The following is a 21,025-nucleotide window of genomic DNA, read 5'->3' on the forward strand; positions in this document are numbered from 1 at the left end:
TAGACCGACTCTGAAGTAGGAGTAAATTAGCTTCCTAGAACTAAAAATCATTCCTAGTTCCTTCGCCAAAATCCGGGAACTTCCGCCAATACTTCTAGGAACTATGAAAAGGTTTCTCCAGTGCGAAAGCCCCTATAAACATCAAAATGGCAAGAGCTGAAAAGTGCTGCTTTAACCAATGATTTAAGGTCATTGCTATCAGTTCTCTCAAACTGAGCCAGTGTTCTGACCCGAAGTGCTCAGGCCTGGGTATACTGTGTCTGGCAGACGCATTGATTTGAACAGCGATGGAGCCATCGACAAGCCTAAGATATCGTGTTTCACTGCACTTCTTACGGTTTAAACTTGCTCAACATTGACCACAACAGTTCATTGCCATCCGAAGTCCATCCCCGCCATCTGGTAGAACTTCAGGTTGTGTGGCTGGTAGAATTCCCTCAGTTTCTGAATGACCTCTGGGTTGATTTTAGGATGCGTTCTGCCTTTGGTTTTGCCCAGACAGTGAGGTTTGCTACTGCCTTCTGGCTTTTTGAGGCAAGGGAAGCCCTTGGTCTTGTTGAAGTAGAAGTGTTTATCCGTGATGATCCTCTGCAGGCCGAGGAAGTCTTGCACGCGACCCAGCTCGCCCGCCGGGTCGCTGATCAGTCTCTCTCCGTGGACGAAGTGTATCTGCGCGAGCGGGAAGTACGCTAGCCATCGCTCCAGGTGTGTGGCGTACAGGCCGATGTACAGCGGGCTCCAGAGCGAGTCGATCTGCCCCGCCGATCGGTTCTTAAACGTCAGGCTCTCGAAGCTGGGAATGTCTGGGGTCTTTGAGATGATCTGGGTGTAGTCGGAGATTGCGCGGGTGATCGGGTCTCGCACCACCACGATTAGCTTGATGTCGCGCGACATGGCGTGGATGCGGCCCGGCGTCTCGGCGGTGACGAAGTATCTGGGCGTCTTCTCCATCACGATTTGCCCGTTGAGGGCTTTTGGCATCATGCTCCTGAAAGACAAGAGGAACAGCGGCGGTACTTGATTATAAAGCTGCACGATTAATCGTTAAATTAAATATCGTGAAATCGATTCAAACACCTGTAAAATCCATAATAGTATCCCAATGATATTAAAATAACAATGGTATCAAATGTCTTACTATAAGAAAATCATATATGATCTGATGTGCATTTTCTTCATAGAATTCACCAATAAATTTGACAAAAATATGGAAAATATAATATTTGTGGCACTGTATACAATGGAAAATGCTATTTCTAATATAAACAGTGAAAATACCTAAAGAACTTAGATGAATCATATATTGTCATAATTCATTTGTCAAAATAGTCAAAACTGCAGTCAAAAAGTCGAAACAGTTTTCTGTAAGATGTATGAATAGAAATGTATAATATTATTATATATATTAAAAAATATATTCCTCAATTATGACATAACCGCACCGTCTGTCTACCCGGACAACACGTTATTAGCGAGTGTTTCTTTTTTTCCCATCTGAATGCATCCTATATTAAACAAATTTAGGAAGTGTAATCTGATGACCAGTGACGACGAGTTAGGAAAGTCATAGAGTAAAGTAGACTCGCGGTTCTGTGCCCACCAGCATGAATCTGGCGTTTACACGGATCTGTTCTGCTGAAGTATTGATCACACCTGAGCTAATGAGGAGACGCGCTCTGTCCTCCAGCAGAACCGGCTCTTATTGGCTGTAAATGAGAAGTCAGGTGTTCCAGTTCCCAGTGTGCATCAGTAATGCTGATTCTCCTGCAGATGTGCCGCCGGCAGCAATCATGGGAAAACGAATGGAATGCATGCGTGTGTTTCTCTGCGTTGGCAGACGGGACTGGCTTGTTTTAAGTGTCTCATCGGCCGCGGGTTTAATGTGCACCTGCACCCCTGCCTTTACAACACGACCACATCTAATGTGTGTTTAACAGACCACACGTCCAAACACATATAGTGAAATAGATTCTAATGATACAAATGCTAAATTAATGCATTTAATATTCAACAATATTATTGATCTCCTGCATTGACAGCATTATATGAGAACGGAACTGAGCTGGACGATGACGTCACGGTTTTCACCAGAGCGGCTATATATTAGGGATGGGACGATACACTTAAACTCACGATACGATGCACCTCGATATGCCAGGGTCACGATACGATACGTCACGATACGATATCAAAAAAGAAAAAAAAAGAGAAAAATATTACTGTATAACAACAACTTATTCATTTGCTTTGGCCGCCAAAGCAAATGTGTGTCCCGCCAAAGCCTTTTTTGATCGACGAGTGATGTAGAATGAATTGACTGCTGCGCTTGACAATGACAGGGCGCATAACGAGCAGAGAGAGAGAGAGAGAGAGAGAGAGAGAGAGAGAGAGAGAGAGAGAGCCCCGGCCGCGCGCGCGCACTCTCACGTCTTCAAACAAAACGAGCGCTGTCTTGCTCTCTCTCCCTCGCGCATATTAATCAAAATCAATTGACACGATAGTAAAAGGTCGGAAGACCGCAGTTTCACGTGGAGCATTTGGAGATTTTTAGAGATTAGAGACTCTAGGCTTACTTAGACTCAATGAACAACATCTCAACACTTAATTATAAAGGCCGGTCTCATATAGACGCCTGTCTCAAATACAAGCCGGTGCAGTTCGACGATTTGGGAAAATAAAAGCCCGGGCTATTATTTGAAGTTTTACGGTATATACACTCACCGGCCACTTTATTAGGTACCCCATGCTAGTAACGGGTTGGACCCCCTTTTGCCTTCAGAACTGCCTCAATTCTTCGTGGCATAGATTCAACAAGGTGCTGGAAGCATTCCTCAGGGAGTTTGGTCCATATTGACATGATGGCATCACACAGTTGCCGCAGATTTGTCGGCTGCACATCCATGATGCGAATCTCCCGTTCCACCACATCCCAAAGATGCTCTATTGGGTTGAGATCTGGTGACTGTGGAGGCCATTTTAGTACAGTGAACTCATTGTCATGTTCAAGAAACCAATTTGAAATGATTAGAGCTTTGTGACATGGTGGAAGTAGCCATCAGAGGATGGGTACATGGTGGCCATAAAGGGATGGACATGGTCAGAAACAATGCTCAGGTAGGCCGTGGCATTTAAACGATGCCCAATTGGCACTAAGGGGCCTAAAGTGTGCCAGGAAAACATCCCCCACACCATTACACCACCACCACCAGCCTGCACAGTGGTAACAAGGCATGATGGTTCCATGTTCTCATTCTGTTTACGCCAAATTCTGACTCTAACATCTGAATGTCTCAACAGAAATCGAGACTCATCAGACCAGGCAACATTTTTCCAGTCTTCAACTGTTCAATTTTGGTGAGCTCTTGCAAATTGTAGCCTCTTTTTCCTATTTGTAGTGGAGATGAGTGGTACCCGGTGGAGTATTCTGCTGTTGTAGCCCATCCGCCTCAAGGTTGTGCGTGTTGTGGCTTCACAAATGCTTTGCTGCATACCTCGGTTGTAACGAGTGGTTATTTCAGTCACTGTTGCCCTTCTATCAGCTCGAACCAGTCTGGCCATTCTCCTCTGACCTCTGGCATCAACAAGGCATTTCCGCCCACAGAACTGCCGCTCACTGGATGTTTTTTCTTTTTCGGACCATTCTCTGTAAACCCTAGAGATGGTTGTGCGTGAAAATCCCTGTAGATTAGCAGTTTCTGAAATACTCAGACCAGCCCTTCTGGCACCAACAATCATGCCACGTTCAAAGTCACTCAAATCAACTTTCTTCCCCATACTGATGCTTGGTTTGAACTGCAGGAGATTGTCTTGACCATGTCTACATGCCTAAATGCACTGAGTTGCCGCCATGTGATTGGCTGCTTAGAAATTAAGTGTTAACGAGCAGTTGGACAGGTGTACCTAATAAAGTGGCCGGTGAGTGTATATACATTTGACTCCATGGTCGGCTGTTTGGGGGCAAGGCAGTTGGTACTGATGCTAATATTTGTTAGCTCGCTGTAGACTGCAGTGTTGTTGTTGCAACATGCGCTGTCTTGACGTGATGACGTACCGCACCGTTCCCCGGATATAATTTTTTTTTTCATTTAGTTTTAACCTGCTTGATCAGCAGATGGTGCTGCCAGCCTGCCACCATAGACTGTATGTCTGCCCCATATACATACACACACACATATAATACACTAAGTTATTTATATACTACGCAAATCATGCAGCAGTGCCATCTATCTTTATTTCGCGATCCATTTTTTTCGACCTCGATGCGTTTCGTCACGTTTTGTATCGCGATATTTCGTCAAACGATATTTCGTCCCATCCCTACTATATATAAATGTATATAGCGCAACCAAGTGTGCCGCACAAGCCCTCAAAAGTGAACCCAAAACGTCTCGATCGCCCCCCGGTGACCGGTCCTAGTATAGCTCATAAGCCCCGCCTCCCCATGTTATTCAACGGGACGTGAGACCGACTAAATAATTAAATTACACTTCACATATCTTTTTTCTAAAGATAGTTTCTGTCATTTAGTGTAGTTTCTATCACGTTGATGTAATTTCAAGTGTTTGTTTTTAAAATAAGTTACTGTTATTTGATGCAAAAAAACGGTGCTGTGACATCATGATTGACAGCTGTGATTGACAGCTTCTCTGTGCGAAGTAGTCACTGAAGTACTAACGGACTTTTTTCATAATGTTGACAATGTGGTTAGTAGTTGTATTTACCTTATTTTAACGAGGTACTGCAATCAGCAGACATCATTGGAGAGGAACGGAGCAGACAAGGCCACTTAAGAAAAGTGCAGGGCGTGTGCTTACGATTGGTTCAGCGAGAGTGGGGGCGGGACCTTGATTTCGCGGCTTTACTTCCTGTTCACGACTGCGCATGACTGGTCCCGAAAACGCTACTGCGCAGACACAAGTTCCACTATGTCAGCGCCATATCGGGACACTGGCGGCTTCAGTTCTCTCCAATGGAAAAGAGCGAAGGGGCGTCGTCCATCTTTTTTTACAGAGTATGAGCGCAACACGTGAAAAGCACCGACTTCCGTCAACAAAACCAACGTGACTAGCTAGCTAGTAGCGAACGTGACTGGTGATCTCAGGTGCTGCGTGCAAATCACTCCGCAGAAGTAGCAGTGCTTCGCCTTCTGAGAATATAGTTCCCAGTATGTATACGGTTAGAAGATGGCGGTCTCATGTGACCTTGTTATTTGTACACGATGTCACTATACAAATCACAACATGTAAATAGGAAAATGTTGACGTTATTTTGTCACTTATTGGGAGCAGTATGCTAGCTGGAGCCATTTACATCCAGTATTTGTGCTAAGCTAGGCTAGCGGTGTGTGCGTCAGACAGAGTTACGGCACACACGGAGATGAGAAGGGTATGTATGGACTGAGCTAATGGTGCGTTCTATTATTTATCCATCTCGGAGATCCGAATCGGAAGACAGACGTTGCGTAGCAACACGCCCCCTTTCCTCGGATTTCTCCTCTCGGACGTCGGACAACCATGAGGACACCGAGCAAGAATTCCGTTTCGGAATTCAAGATGGCTGCGCCCTGTGTGACTTGAAAGTATGAATTGTTTTCATTGTTTTTGAACCGCTTTGGTATTTTAAATGACGATTATAATCACTCGTATTACTGCGTCCCCTGTAGGTATGGGAATCGGTTGTTGTGAGTGCAATTACTACGTTGCTAGCGTTGCTAACAGAAGATTAACATGAAAAACATGAAATAAAGTGAACATTTTCAAGTTCAAGTTCTTCCTCGGTGTTCTGTAAGGTGAAGCACATACTTATTTTGGAGCGCCTGGTACTCAGCCAGTGCTACCATTACAACGGGTGGCGTCCATTATTTTCTCCGACTCGGACGCCCAAAACATAATAGAACGCTTGAAGTGTGGACGTGACGTCATATCCGAGGTCCGAGTCGGTTCGTTGGCTATAATAGAACGCACCATAACTCTGGGGGATACGGTGAATAAGCTAAAGTCCCAAAAAGTCGGCATGTTCCTTTAAAACTGCAGTGAACCAAAGACAGTCTCAAAAACACAGTTTGAAATCGCTGGTGTTTCTGACGTCACAAACGACCTTGTAACCAATCAGATCAACGTGTGATCGTCAACCAGTGGATCTCTGAGCTGAGTGAGTGGAGGCGGGGCTCATTTGCATATTCATAGAACCACGTATAATAAATGAGGCAAGGGTGTCGAGTTACATTCAAGATATTTTTTTCAAGGACAAAACATTTAAAAATATCATTTTGGTGATCTAAGATGAGTTTTAAGGGATACAATGATTGACTACAGGGAGATTTTAAAACTAAATCCATAAAAATGATGGAACCCTTAAAAGCTTCTATATACAACCTTTTCTTCTAAGAGTGAATCAGACTTGCTGATCAAGGACAGCATTTAAATGTGTGATGCTCGTAGTTGTTGCGAGTCTGTTTATTTTCATTGTGTTTGGGTTTCGTTTTGCCTGTGTTCCGGATCATTTATAGTTTCCATGGTTGTTGATTAAGTTGCACACCTGTTTCTTGTTTTGTTTGTGTGTAAGCCCTCAGTTTCCTCTGTTCATTGTTCGGTGTCGTCTAGTTCGAACGAGGTTGTTCTGCAAAGCTTTCTCCTTGTGTTCATTGTTTAATGATTAAAGACTGTTCTTGTTTGCTATCTCTCGGCTTCTGCAAGCACCCGTGACAGTAGTAATGGGCAACAAAAGAGGAGCCACAGTGCACATGATTTAAGAGATAACAGAGACTTGCTGTCCGTCATGCGGTTCAGATGAAGTCCCACTGAGGACGAGCCATATGATGCCTGTGGTGTGTGTGCAGGAGACAGACTCGTGTCGATACAGAGCCGATCCCCACTGTCAGTGACTTCATCTGAGAAAGCACTCAGCCTAAAGACGTCCCTCTGTACCTCGGCCTGTTCTGGGGCCAGCGAGTCTATTAGTCCCGCCATTAATTATTCACTCGCTTCAAGTGATGTGAGCGGTGCGTACTCGCGTGTGCCGCGGAGCTTTAGGCCTCCAGATAATGGAGGCATTTCTATTCAACTTTTACGCGATACAGAGCAATGTGTGTGTGTGTGTGTGTGTGTGTGTGTGTGTGTGTGTGTGTGTGTAGGGGGTGGGGGTGGGGTGGGGTGGGGGTTTTCATCCTAATGACAAAAAAAATTAATCAAAAGAATAAAATGCTTTGAAAGAAACCTTATTAAGTAGTTTGACACCTTTTATTATTATTTCATAGAGGGTGAAATAAATCATCAAAACTGCTAATTAAATATCATTTAGTCCACAGGAAATTATGTGTCAAGTCTTAAAATTTCAGAAAATGTGACATTTTATGGCAAGGCAAGGTCAGTTCAGGTTGTAAAATGTCAACAACATCAATTGATAATTATATATATTTTTTAAATATGTTTATAAATCCATTGTTTATAAATGCATCAATTAATATACATGTAATAATATAAATATATAAAAAAATTGAAATATAGACTTGTCTTTACATTTCTGAAAATAAATAGTAATGACTCCAAATGTAAGGAGCAACACCAACATTCGTTTGAAACATTAATTTTTTTAAGACCATAAAAACCAAAATGAATAGAAAATGTTCTATTTCTGAACATGTTTTACTAGATTTGTACTTTTCTTTATTGTGGACACTAGTGTTTATGTCATTGCCCTACACAGTGCAGCTTACATCTAAGTTTGTTGAGTGTACACTACATCTGCTTTAAAGAACAAAGACTGAGTTTAATTCAGATCGGCCTGTTTTTCAGTTTACATTGAACAGCCAATATGTTTTCTTATGAGAATTAGCGTTAAACTCATAAAGCCTGATTCAGGACCGGTAAGTCTTTGTGTGTAAGGTGTTCAGAGAATATAAAGATCAGTGTAAGTGATATGGATTGTGTGTGCGCTTGAAGCCACCGCAGGTCTGCTCTAATTGAGCCGCGTTTGACCAGAGACTCGCTGAATAAACCCAGCGCTGCCGTGTGTATTGATCGTGATGGGGATGGTAATGTGTGTGTGTGTGTGTGTGTCTCAGCTGGTGTGGGCGGCAGGTGGAGTGTGTAGATGGACTCATCAGTGGCTCGCTGCACACACACACACACAGATGTGAGGCAATTACCCGTCTTCTGTCCAGATACAGCGATGGATGTGATGAGTTTCTCATTCCAATGAAGCTGTTTAATGGGATGATAAAGCCTTCGTTTTTCATTTTTATAAACGCTGACTTACAAATAAACACCTCTCACACACCTGGACGCTCGAGGACATGCTAGTGTGTGTCTATATACAGTATATACGTATATATATACCACAAAAATAAGAACCAGCAAGACTGCTTGATTGATAAAAATCATAAATTCATCAAATCATCATATTAAAATGATTTCTGAAGGATCATGTGACACTGAAGACTCTGTGTGTATATATATATATATATATAACATTTGTTACATGCCTGAAGTTGGTATTTGACCAAGACTGAAATATTGAAATGCATGGAATTTTATGGACTGTCAATTTTTGTGTACGTAAAACACATTTTTCACAGTTGACACTGCAATAATTTGTAAAAAAATAAATAAAAAAGAAACTAAAATTTCTTAAATTTGGTAAAATAGCTCAAATTTGGCCAGTAAATTAAAAGGACAATTTAATGAAGGCAATATTATATTTCTGTTATAAATCCTGTAATGCAATACGAAGTGTGTGTGTGTGTGTGTGTGTGTGTGTGTGTGTGTGTGTGTGTGTGTGTGTTTGGACCCAACCATCCATTTCTGTGCATATAGAGGCCATTAAAGAGCCAGTCAGTTGTAACTCTGTCCAGTTCCCGGACACATCCATCATCAGGGGCCGCAGACGGCAGATCCCCGACACACACTCCCCGAGGGCCCTAATGAGCCGCCCGTGGACCAGAGCCGTATGCTGATCTCGTAAAGCACTGTAGACTGATGCCAACACACACACAGCCAGCATAAACACACACAAACAAACCTTTCTCACCAGGCTTCTATATTTCTGCCATCGGACGTCATTTTCACACAATATTCTATAATGGTAACACTTCACAATAAGGGTCATCAGGTAATGTATTAACTTACAATGGGGAATACATTTACTACAGTATTTATTAATCTTTGTTCATAATAATCCAGCTGTTCATTGTTTGTTCATGTTAGTTCACAGTGCAGTAACTAATGTTAACTAATACAACCTTTGATTAAATGTTGAAATTCATTTTACCTAAGATTAATAAATGCTGTAGAAGTATTGTTCCTTATTAGTTCATGTTCACTAATGCTCCTTATTGTAAAGTGTCACCTATATAATAATTGACAGTCAGATCTGGCTCTACTAGCATGAATCATGTCGTTTTGTATCTTTGAAAAGCACGTGTTCAATATGAATTCATTAAAAGTCTCGTATATTAATATCATCATCCTATTCAGCGGATGCTCCTATTCCTCTGCCCTGGTGAAGTCGATGCACGACTCATATTGACGGAGCATTAATAATGAACGGGACGAGCCCATGAGTCGCTATAAAGGCATGTCTCATTTCTGCATTACAAAGACAGGAATGCACACAACGACTGCAATGCAATTATGTTTTTGGCGTTTAAACATATGCATGTTAAAAAAGCAAACCCTCTCGCCAAAATCAAGGTTTGGCTTTGAATTTAAATGGCCATTTTAATGACGTCTCTATTGAATTGCAAATGAGTTCTCATAATGTGATGACATCAGCGACCCGAATTACAGCGAGTGACGCGGCATTATTCCCAGAGTTCCTTCCGGAAGGGAAAACACACACTGCTTATTTCCCCGGATGTCTCCAGGAAATCGACCTCGTGATTTTAGCTTGGCTCGCCTGTCCCTCCACTAGTTCTGGATCAATATATTGATATTTTTCAGACTTCAAAAACTGCAAATGTGTGTTTCAAAGCACGCAGAGGATCTGTAATACTTCTCATCGACAGACCTCGTTTAGATCTATCTTACTTACACCAAATAATACAGAGCATCCCGAAAGCATTCACAGCGCTTCACTTTTCCCACATTTTGTCATGTTACAGCCTTATTCCACAGTGCTTTAAATTCATTACCTTATACAGGTGAAACTCGAACAATTAGAATATCGTGCAAAAGTTCAGTAGTTCAACTTAAAAGGTGAAACTAATATATTATATAGACTCATTACATATTTCAAGCGTTTAATTGTTATAATGTTGATGATTATGGCTCTTATGAAAACCCCAAATTCAAAATTAGAATATTGTGAAAAGGTTTTCATAAGCTGTAAGCCATAATCATCACAATTATAACAAATAAAGGCTTGAAATATCTCACTTTGCATGTAATGAGTCTATATAATATATTAGTTTCACCTTTTAAGTTGAATACTGAACTTTTGCACGATATTCTAATTGTTCGAGTTTCACCTGTATAGACAGGTGTGTGCCTTTCCACATCATGTCCGATCAACTGAGTTTCCCACAGGTCCAGTTGTAGAAGCATCTCGAGGATGATCAGTGGAAACCGGATTCAGTTTTGAGTGTCATGGCGAAGGCTGTGAATACTTCTGTACATGTGTGTTGTTTTCTTTTGTATTTTTTTTTTTTTTGTAATTTTTTTTAAGTCAGTCAAGTCTCCTTCATTTATACAGCGCTTTAACACTATAGAGTTCCACAGCAGCTTTACAGTGATAACAGGAGATTACAGTAACAGAGTGTTTAGGCTTTACAGCAGCTCTAGAATAAAGTTATTGTCCAGATAAAGTTAGTTTTGATTGATTCACTTCCGTTGCAAAGATGATTAGTTATTAACTTATAGGGGCCGCTAACAAGACACTGCTATAACAGAAAACTCTTAAGTTTACTCTACGCAAACTTTAAAAACGCGAACCTGTGAGAGCGCTGATGGCGTGCACATGCGTATTAAGAGTTCATTCTATAGGTATGCGCGTTTTTATTTGTAATAAATTTGCAAGGATTTCAAACAAACTTCTTCCACGTTGTCATTATGGGTTATTGTTTGTAGACTTTTGAGGAAAATAATGAACTTAATCAATTTTGGAATAAGGCTGTAACATAGCAAAATGTGAAATAAGTGCTGTGAATGTTCTCCGGATGCGCTGTATAAATACATTTGATATGTAGAAATACAGTGCTAAAACTAGTTCTGATTTCTGAATCAATATATTGATGTTTTTTTAGACCTCAAAAACAGCAAATGAGTGTTTCAAAGCACGCAGAGGATCTGTAATACTTCTCCCTCTGTTGGATCTATCTCGTGCACTATTGAGGGTGACTTACACCAAATAGATTTCTTTAAAGCAAAGTGACAGTATTGGCATTTGAAACCTGATCCCGGAGCCTCAGCAGAATAAAGCCCTGTGCTAATTGTAACTGAATCTCAAGCGAACCGGTTTGATGCCAGCATGAAGTGAAGGTCGAGCGCCGGCGCCGATCAATCGTAGAAACACTGTAAGGCCAAACTTCATCTCTCACCTCAGCCTTGTTCCAGCGCTTATCTGTGCTTTTGTGTTCTGTAAGATCTGAACTGAGAATGTGAAACATGCATCCCCCCCCCACGAACTACAGATTTAATCTACAACGGTAAAAAAATTATCATGATTCTAACGGTAAAATGCTACTGTGAAAATTGACAGTTTTTGGAAGTGAAAAAGAACAAGTCATTGTACAATTTACAGTGAAAAAAACGTAAATTGACATTCCCACAATTCCCTGCGTGACACGGATCATATTTGATGTATTTTTGTTGAAATAACTGTTTCTTCGTTGTTTTTCTTAGTTTTTTTCTAATCAGTTATTTACAATAGGGTTTTATGTTACATTTAATGTTGTTAAATTAATGTTTCTTGCATTTGTGTGTGTTTGTGTGAATGACACTGTGCAGCTTCTATATATTAATATTAACTTTCTGGTGGAAAAGCTGCTTGCGATTGATCATGTGACTCCCATCTCCACTGTGATTGGTGGTTGTCAGTGTTTTACAGTGGTACAGAACAGATATAAGTACTTCAATAGGTCGGTAAATTGACAGTATATCAGATAATGAAATACGTTTTTTACTGTAAAGTCTGTAAAACCTAAAAGTTTGCTACCGTATTTTTTACGGTAAATTTCTGGCAACCACAAATGCCGTATTTTTTACCGTAAATTTAACCGAATTTTTTTTACAATATGATTTTCTGTAAGATCTGAACTGAGATTGTGAAACATGCACCCCCCCCACCGAACTACAGATTTAATCTACAACGGTAAAAAAATTATCATGATTTTAACGGTAAAATGCTACTGTGAAAATTGACAGGTTTTGGAAGTGAAAAAGAACAAGTCATTGTACAATTTACAGTGAAAAAAACGTAAATTGACATTCCCACAATTCCCTGCGTGACACGGATCATATTTGATGTATTTTTGTTGAAATAACTGTTTCTTCGTTGTTTTTCTTAGTTTTTTTCTAATCAGTTATTTACAATAGGGTTTTATGTTACATTTAATGTTGTTAAATTAATGTTTCTTGCATTTGTGTGTGTTTGTGTGAATGACACTGTGCAGCTTCTATATATTACAGTTTTTCTCGATTGCTTAAACACTATAACCAGGCTTTTGAACTAAAATTTCAAAACCATAATGCCATTTATCAAAAAGCACACCCATTTCACTGAACTATGAACACTATTCCCCTGTTTTGACACATTAGTCAGATTTGTTGAACTGTCACAGCAAAACTCTACACACAAATCCCTTCATTTCTCATTGCCTACACCACGTGGTCATTTAGAAAGCACTAGCATTCAAAATTGTTCACTCAAGTCAGCACAGCTTCAGCTCAGTTAGCACACAATTACCCAGGTGAAAACACTAAGAGTCAAAATTGAACACACATCAGTCAGATCCTTCAATAGATAGATAAAAGGTTATACAATCAGTTTACTGAGTTTTGGAACAATGGATCCACAGAGAAATTAAGCAATATGTCGAGGAGGGAGAGGAAGAGGAGGAGGATGAGGAGGAGGAAGAGGAGGAGGAGGAAGATGAGGAGGATGAGGAGGAGGAAAAGGAAGAGGAGGAGGAGGAGGGAGAGGAAGAGGAGGAGGGAGAGGAAGAGGAGGAGGAAGAGGAACAGGAGGAGGAAGAGGAATAGGAGGAGGAAGAGGAGGAGGAGGAGGAGGAGGAGGAGGAGAAGAAGAAGGAGGAGGAAGAGGCGGAGGAAAAGGAGGAGGAAGAGGAGGAGGAAGAGGAACAGGAGGAGGAAGAGGAATAGGAGGAGGAAGAGGAGGAGAAGAAGGAGGAGGAGGAAGAGGCGGAGGAGGAGGAGGAGGAGGAAGGGCAAGGGCAAGAAGACAAGCAGTCTTGGATGAAATTCAAGCCACTTTAGTTGGCCATGTCCTTGTCCATGGTATGACTATGAGGGAGGCTGGGCAACGAGTACAGACAAATTTGAGTCGCTTCACCGTCGCCTCCATCATCAGAACCTTCAGAGAGGTGTGGTGGCAAACAAATTTCTATCACTGAATAAGAGACAAACATTTCCAATTGTCTTTGATGAGGTTTATGTTCTTGCAAGAAAAGGCCAGCAGTCGTACAGTCACACAGAGTGGCTGCAGAGTGTGACAGTGAAGGGAGGGCATCCTTTCTCCTTTATAGTCTTGACTCCCAGAATGTTATCTTTCTAGGCCAATGATGGTATTTCAACCATATGTGGAACATTCTTAGACTTGTTCATCATATTGTATCCTTGAGTGGAGGCATACCAACACTCTTTACCATTCCAATACAATTCCATATTTGAATAAGGTTTGTGTGTGCTCTTTTACTGTCATATGATGCTCACACACATCTTACGTACGAGTAGGAGAGAGGGGGAAAAAAAAGATGGGGGGGAGGGAGGGCGGGGGACCACAAGCAACATGAATTACCAGTTTTGGAAATGTTGTTTTGAATTTATAGCACCAGTGTGTAAGACTATGTTGTAGTGTGTGTATTTCTGAGGGCTTGTGTGTCCTGTCTGAGGGCAACGTTTGGTTTTTCAGCAAAAGTGAATGGTTTTGAGTGTAGAGCTTCATTTTGACCTGAAAATAGGATGTTTGGGGAATTGGGTGAGACGTTATGGATTTGTGTTTACTGTTTTGAGAATACGAGGCATAGGTTCAAGAAATGTGTTTAAGCAATCGAGAAAAACTGTAATATTAACTTTCTGGTGGAAAAGCTGCTTGCGATTGATCATGTGACTCCCATCTCCACTGTGATTGGTGGTTGTCAGTGTTTTACAGTGGTACAGAACAGATATAAGTACTTCAATAGGTCGGTAAATTGACAGTATATCAGATAATGAAATACGTTTTTTACTGTAAAGGCTATAAAACCTAAAATTTTGCTACCGTATTTTTTACGGTAAATTTCTGGCAACCACAAATGCCGTATTTTTTACCGTAAATTTAACCGAATTTTTTTTACAGTGTGGTTTTCTGTAAGATCTGAACTGAGATTGTGAAACACGCACCCCCCCCCCCCCACGAACTACAGATTTAATCTACAACTGGAAAAAATTATCATGATTTTAACGGTAAAAGACTGTAAAAATGTTAATTGGTTAACAGAAAGTTTCCGTACTGTTTACGGTGAATAACTGTAATAGATCTAACTTTACATTTAATGTAATTTTACAGTAAAATACCATTTAAATTTACAGTTTTTGGAAATGAAAAAGAACAAGTCATTGTATAATTTACATTAAAAAATACGTAAATTGACATTCCCACAATTCCCTGCGTGACACGGATCATATTTGATGTATTTTTGTTTAAATAACTTTCTTCATAGTTTTTTCTATGGTTTTATATTACATTTAATGTTGTTAAATTAATGTTTATTGCATGTGTGTTATCATGATGGTGTGTGTGAATGACACGGTGCAGCTTCTATATATTATATATATAATATTAACATTTTCTAGTGGAAAAGCTGCTTGTGATGAGCTTTGATTGATCATGTGACTCTCATCTCCGCTGTGATTGGTGGTTGTCAGTGATTTACAATGGTACATAACAGATATAAGTACTTCAATAGGTCGGTAAATTGACAGTATATCAGATAATGAAGTAAAAAAAAAAAATTACTGTAAATTCAAGTTAAGCCTGTAAAACCTAAAATTTTGCTACCGTATTTTTTTACGGTAAATTTCTGGCAAACTCAAATGCCGTTTTTTTTTTCTGTAAGATGTGAACTGAGATTGTGAAACACAAGCGCCCCCCCCCCCCCCCCCCCCCCCTCCCCACGAACACAACAGATTTAATCTACGCTTGATAACAAGATTAATTCCATCAGACCTGCATACGTCAGATTCCAGGATCTGTGTTCGGCTGCGTATCCGTCGGCCCTCGACCACATGAAGTCCTGGCACAGATCATTATGCGTGGTGGAAAATGTGACTCGGGTTAAAGATCAATTGAAGGGTCTCGCAATAATGTCAAGTGGCCCGTCACGCTGAGAGTCCATCTGGTCTCGGGAGGATGACACTCTGTCCACTCGGGGGATTCGTGTGCCAATACTCAAACACAAAGGAATATCAACACGCTTACAGGCAAAGCTCTCGCATGGTTCCCGGAGAAGCCTTCATTTCAAAAGCATTTTCAGGCTGATTAATCTGGACACTAAGAGAGCCAATTGTGAATTGACAAAACAATCAATCAGCTGTTTAAAGCGGACTAATTGAGTTTTGTCAACTCTCTGAGTGGCGTGACAAACCATAAAATTGAACGGTGAGACTTTATTGAGGATAAATGTCTTGTTGATCAAACTGTCTCTCTATTTCTAGACAAACAAATGAATGAATAATTGACATGCGAGAACAAGGCCTCTGTGGACTAAAGCCCCAATCTGCCAGATTCATCAATCCCTCCGAGAAAACTCAGACATATTTCAAAAGCAGCTCAAACTGAAACTATCAAGTGTTCTCGATATAAAGCAACATCTGGCAGACGATTAACACCAGCCCCACTTCAGAGGATTGCAGGACCAGATGGCATTATTCCTCTCACTCGAACCTTTATGAATATTGTGTTATATTGATACCACGCCTCATCAAATAATACACTTATGCTCATCAAAAACAGACTTTTGGGAGTGTGTTGCATCGAGGCCCGCAGTGATGACATTCACACTTCAGGACAGAATCCGTTCGTGCAATTCCGGTGACGCTTTACAGTGTCTATATTTATACAAAGGAATGCTCTGCAACACAAGATATTTATCTGAAAAGAAACGCATGCAAAGTTGCATCATTGTTTAGGAAAGTATAAGTACACTGTAAACAAATCTGTGACTGTATTACAACAGTTGCTGTACGTACATCATTCGTTAGTTTTACTGTTGCAATTGCAATATCATGATTTCCAGTGCCCAAGAAACTGACTGTCTCGTCTGTCATTTTTTAAAGAATTTTTTTTTTTTTTTTTCATCATTGTAATGGTACGAAACTTGGTAAAGGTTTTGGCACTTGCTGTGTCAACACAAAACAAAATAATGGACATGATTCGAAAAGGTTAAATGGTCCTGAAAACAATAGTCACACTTGTATTGTTCGCAGTCAAAAATGGCGCATTGTAAATGAATGTAGAGTTTCCTCTAGTGGAAGCGTGTGGAACTGCAGCCGAACACACTCTCACTGAACGCTCGTTTACTGAGAGATCAACTTCAAATTTGGAATACAAATTGTTTAGATTTATGGCTTGGATTTTCTCACAGTTTTAAAGTAAAAAAGTGTTTTGGAAAATATATATATATATAAAAAAAAAAAAGTGCATTTTTCATAACAATAAATGTAAAATTGTATAGCTTTTTTTTAAGGTCAGTTTTTTAAACATTTTTCACTTCAGCAATAATTTGCCAAGCGTCTTCTTTAAAAGAGATCAAACTTCAGTCTGTGATCCAAAGCATTCGAGATTTATGACCATTTAAATTAAAAATTTCATTTTCAGGTCTATGCTCAAAAAGTAAAAAAATGGATTATAACTACTGCATAAATATAATATTATATAATATTAAATAAAAAATATTATTTAACTAAAACATAGTACAATCATTTAATAAAAAATAAAAAATTTAATTGTAATTTTTGACTGACACACGAACCCGAGGCATAAGCTCCCAGCATGCAATGCATGAATAAATTATGCAGTAGATTTTTTTTTTTTTTGGACTATGTGCTGTTCTATTTTGCTCTTGCCATTGTTGTCCTGGTAAAGGTTCTTTAATGCCATCAATGATTCCCTTAAAGAGCCTTTGACATCCATGGAATCTTTCCATTGCTTAAAAGGTTCTTTAAAGTGGAAAACGGTTTTTTATATCATTAAAGAAGCAAAAAGTGGTTCTTTTAAGAACTAATCACTGAAAGGTTCTCTGGGGAAACCAAAATTGTTCTTTTATGGAATCTCTGTGAAAACTATTTTGGAACCTTTATTTTTAAAGATGCAGAATGTTCATTTTTGGGTTCACTGTCCCTTTAAGAGTCGCCAAACTTAGCTTATTTTTTCTGTATTTTCAGAAATCCGAATTACATGCTTTATATTATTACAGCTTTTCTCATTGCATGATCACGGGCTTACAGTCAAACCAGAATGTATTCAGACACCTTAAACATTTCTCACATTATCACAGTTTATTCGCTATAGTTTAGATAATGGTGATAAATATGAGCAGAACTCAGAGTTCTCAGATTAGTGGATATTTGACTGGTTTTGACCGTCTTTCTGTTAGACTTTCACACATGAATTATGTTGAATATCTGTCAGCTGTTAAATTTAACTACACAATTAGAGAATACCAGTTTAGCTCAACCAGTGACCAAGCAAAGAATTTTGGGGTAGCCTATATATGTCACAGTTTACTTTATTTTGCTCTCCTCACTCACATAAATGAACTATAGCCTAGTGTCCTGCACACACTAGTGAAAAAATATATAAAAAATTCCATCTGGTGTCTGAATAATCATTTTTGGTTTGACTGTATAGTATCAAGGTCACATGTCATCATTACCTGTACCAGGTGAGTCCGCGCGCGTAGTGCCGGTCAAAGAAGTGCGGTTCCGATCCAAGCGCGCGCACGTCCGGATGGAGCCTCAGGAACTCCAGGAGCGCGCGCGTTCCTCCCTTCTTTACGCCGATAATGAGCGCGTGCGGGAGTCTCCGGGTCGAGCTGAGCTCTTCTCCCACACTCAACGCGGTCTTATTATCATCCCATCCCATCGGCAAACTCTCCGTCGAGTCCGAGCAACAGCATCCCAGCAGAAGATACAGGACCGCGGCGCACGCGACGCTCAAGGAGAACATGACGGCTAGTTTCTGCAAGAGTCTTCGCAGGTCCAGGGGCGCGTTGCTGAAAGTTGCCATCCCTCTCTGTGCACGGCCATTCTCCTCAGGACTTTATTCGCGTGACTTTGACGGCATGAATCTGACGAATGACAGCAACGCGCGCGTCCCGTAGCGAAGACATAATCATCATCATTATCATCGCGCATTCCGTGAGTAAATGTGCAGTGAAGAGTTGCATTGAGTCACAGAGACACTCGTATTATGTCCATGCTCGCTGATGGGATTGTAGAAGACGAGAGATTGTAATGTCCGTGCAGAGCGCTGTGACGCGACTGTCCCGAAGCCGCTCGCGTTCATTCATGAAAGTGCGCGCGGAGCTGCAGCTGAGTTTGATTGGAGGGTGACGGATGGAGGCGGGGTTAAAAATGAAAATAATCCCATGATCTACTGTGTATATGACATTCTTCTTTCAGACGAATACAATCAGAGTTGTATTAAAACATGTCCTGGCTCTTCCTAATAATGGCAGCGAATCGCCATAAAAGTGCATCTATCCATCATAAAAGTGCATGAGCTTTGAGTAATTGAGTAAATTATGGGATTATTTTCATTATTGGGTGATCTAACCATTTAATGCTGCTCTACTGAGACATCAGATGAGCTGGAACTGTTGGCATGGAGTGAAAATAAATTCATGCATTGTTTTTTCATCATTAGGCCACTGTGATGTGCATTAAAATTGGCTCTCCTTATAATAATAATAATAATTAAAGGGTTAGTTCACCCAAAAATCTAAATGACCCCATGATTTACTCACCCTCAAGCCATCCTAGGTGTTTATGACTTTCTTCTTTCAGCCATACACAATCAGAGTTGACATTGACAAAAATATCCTGGCTCTTCCCAGCTTTATAATGGGAGTTGATGGCTGTTTCTGTTCTGAAGTCCATAAAAGTGCATCTATCCATCATAAAAGTGCATCTGTCCATCATAAAAGTGCATCTATCCATCATAAAAGTGCATCTATCCATCATAAAAGTGCATCTGTCCATCATAAAAGTGCATCTGTCCATCATAAAAGTGCATCTATCCATGATAAAAGTGCATCTATCCGTCATAAAAGTGCATCTATCCATGATAAAAGTGCATCTATCCATCATAAAAGTGCATCTATCCATCATAAAAGTGCATCTATCCATCATAAACATGCATCTATCCATGATAAAAGTGCATCTATCCATGATAAAAGTGCATCTATCCATGATAAAAGTGCATCTGCCCATCATAAAAGTGCATCTATCCATCATAAAAGTGCATCTATCCATGATAAAAGTGCATCTATCCATCATAAAAGTGCATCTGTCCATCATAAACATGCATCTATCCATGATAAAAGTGCATCTGTCCATCATAAAAGTGCATCTGTCCATCATAAAAGTGCATCTGTCCATCATAAAAGTGCATCTGTCCATCATAAAAGTGCATCTATCCATCATAAAAGTGCATCTGTCCATCATAAAAGTGCATCTATACATGATAAAAGTGCATCTGTCCATCATAAAAGTTCATCTGTCCATCATAAAAGTGCATCTATCCATGATAAAAGTGCATCTATCCATCATAAAAGTGCATCTGTCCATCATAAAAGTGCATCTGTCCATCATAAAAGTGCATCTGTCCATCATAAAAGTGCATCTGTCCATCATAAAAGTGCATCTATCCATCATAAAAGTGCATCTATCCATGATAAAAGTGCATCTATCCATCATAAAAGTGCATCTGTCCATCATAAACATGCATCTATCCATCATAAAAGTGCATCTATCCATCATAAAAGTGCATCTATCCATCATAAAAGTGCATCTGTCCATCATAAACATGCATCTATCCATCATAAAAGTGCATATATCCATCATAAAAGTGCATCTGTCCATCATAAAAGGGCATCTGTCCATCCTAAAAGTGCATCTATCCATCATAAAAGTGCATCTGTCCATGATAAAAGTGCATCTATCCATGATAAAAGTGCATCTGTCCATCATAAAAGTGCATCTGTCCATCATAAAAGTGCATCTATCCATGATAAAAGTGCATCTATCCATCATAAAAGTGCATCTGTCCATCATAAAAGTGCATCTATCCATCATAAAAGTGCATCTATCCATCATAAAAGTGCATCTATCCATCATAAAAGTGCATCTGTCCATCATAAAAGTGCATCTGTCCATCATAAAAGTGCATCTGTCCATCATAAAAGTGCATCTATCCATCATAAAAGTGCATCTATCCATCATAAAAGTGCATCTGTCCATCATAAAAGTGCATCTGTCCATCATAAAAGTGCATCTATCCATCATAAAAGTGCATCTGTCCATCATAAAAGTGCATCTATCCATCATAAAAGTGCATCTGTCCATCATAAAAGTACATCTATCCATCATAAAAGTACATCTATCCATCATAAAAGTGCATCTGTCCATCATAAAAGTGCATCTGTCCATCATTAAAGTGCATCTGTCCATCTATCCATCATAAAAGTACATCTATCCATCATAAAAGTGCATCTGTCCATCATTAAAGTGCATCTGTCCATCATAAAAGTGCATCTGTCCATCATAAAAGTACATCTATCCATCATAAAAGTGCATCTGTCCATCATAAA

At 40.0% G+C, this 21,025-nt stretch overlaps 1 protein-coding gene across 1 annotated transcript; it reads right to left on the reverse strand.

Annotated features, from left to right (window-relative positions):
• Nucleotides 1-128: 128 nt before the first annotated feature.
• On the reverse strand, nucleotides 129-18,653 carry hs3st3l (heparan sulfate (glucosamine) 3-O-sulfotransferase 3-like). Its single transcript, XM_056241434.1, has 2 exons — nucleotides 18,089-18,653; nucleotides 129-988 (listed from the first exon to the last, which is right to left on the reverse strand). Exons 1-2 carry the CDS (start codon nucleotides 18,439-18,441, stop codon nucleotides 370-372), a joined length of 972 nt encoding a protein of 323 aa, XP_056097409.1. The 5' UTR covers nucleotides 18,442-18,653; the 3' UTR covers nucleotides 129-369.
• Nucleotides 18,654-21,025: the final 2,372 nt, after the last annotated feature.

This window comes from Rhinichthys klamathensis, unplaced genomic scaffold (genome assembly GCF_029890125.1).
Source record: "Rhinichthys klamathensis goyatoka isolate OS25496 unplaced genomic scaffold, OSU_Roscu_1.1 h1tg000642l_1, whole genome shotgun sequence".
In the NCBI taxonomy this organism is placed as follows: Eukaryota; Metazoa; Chordata; class Actinopteri; order Cypriniformes; family Leuciscidae; genus Rhinichthys; species Rhinichthys klamathensis.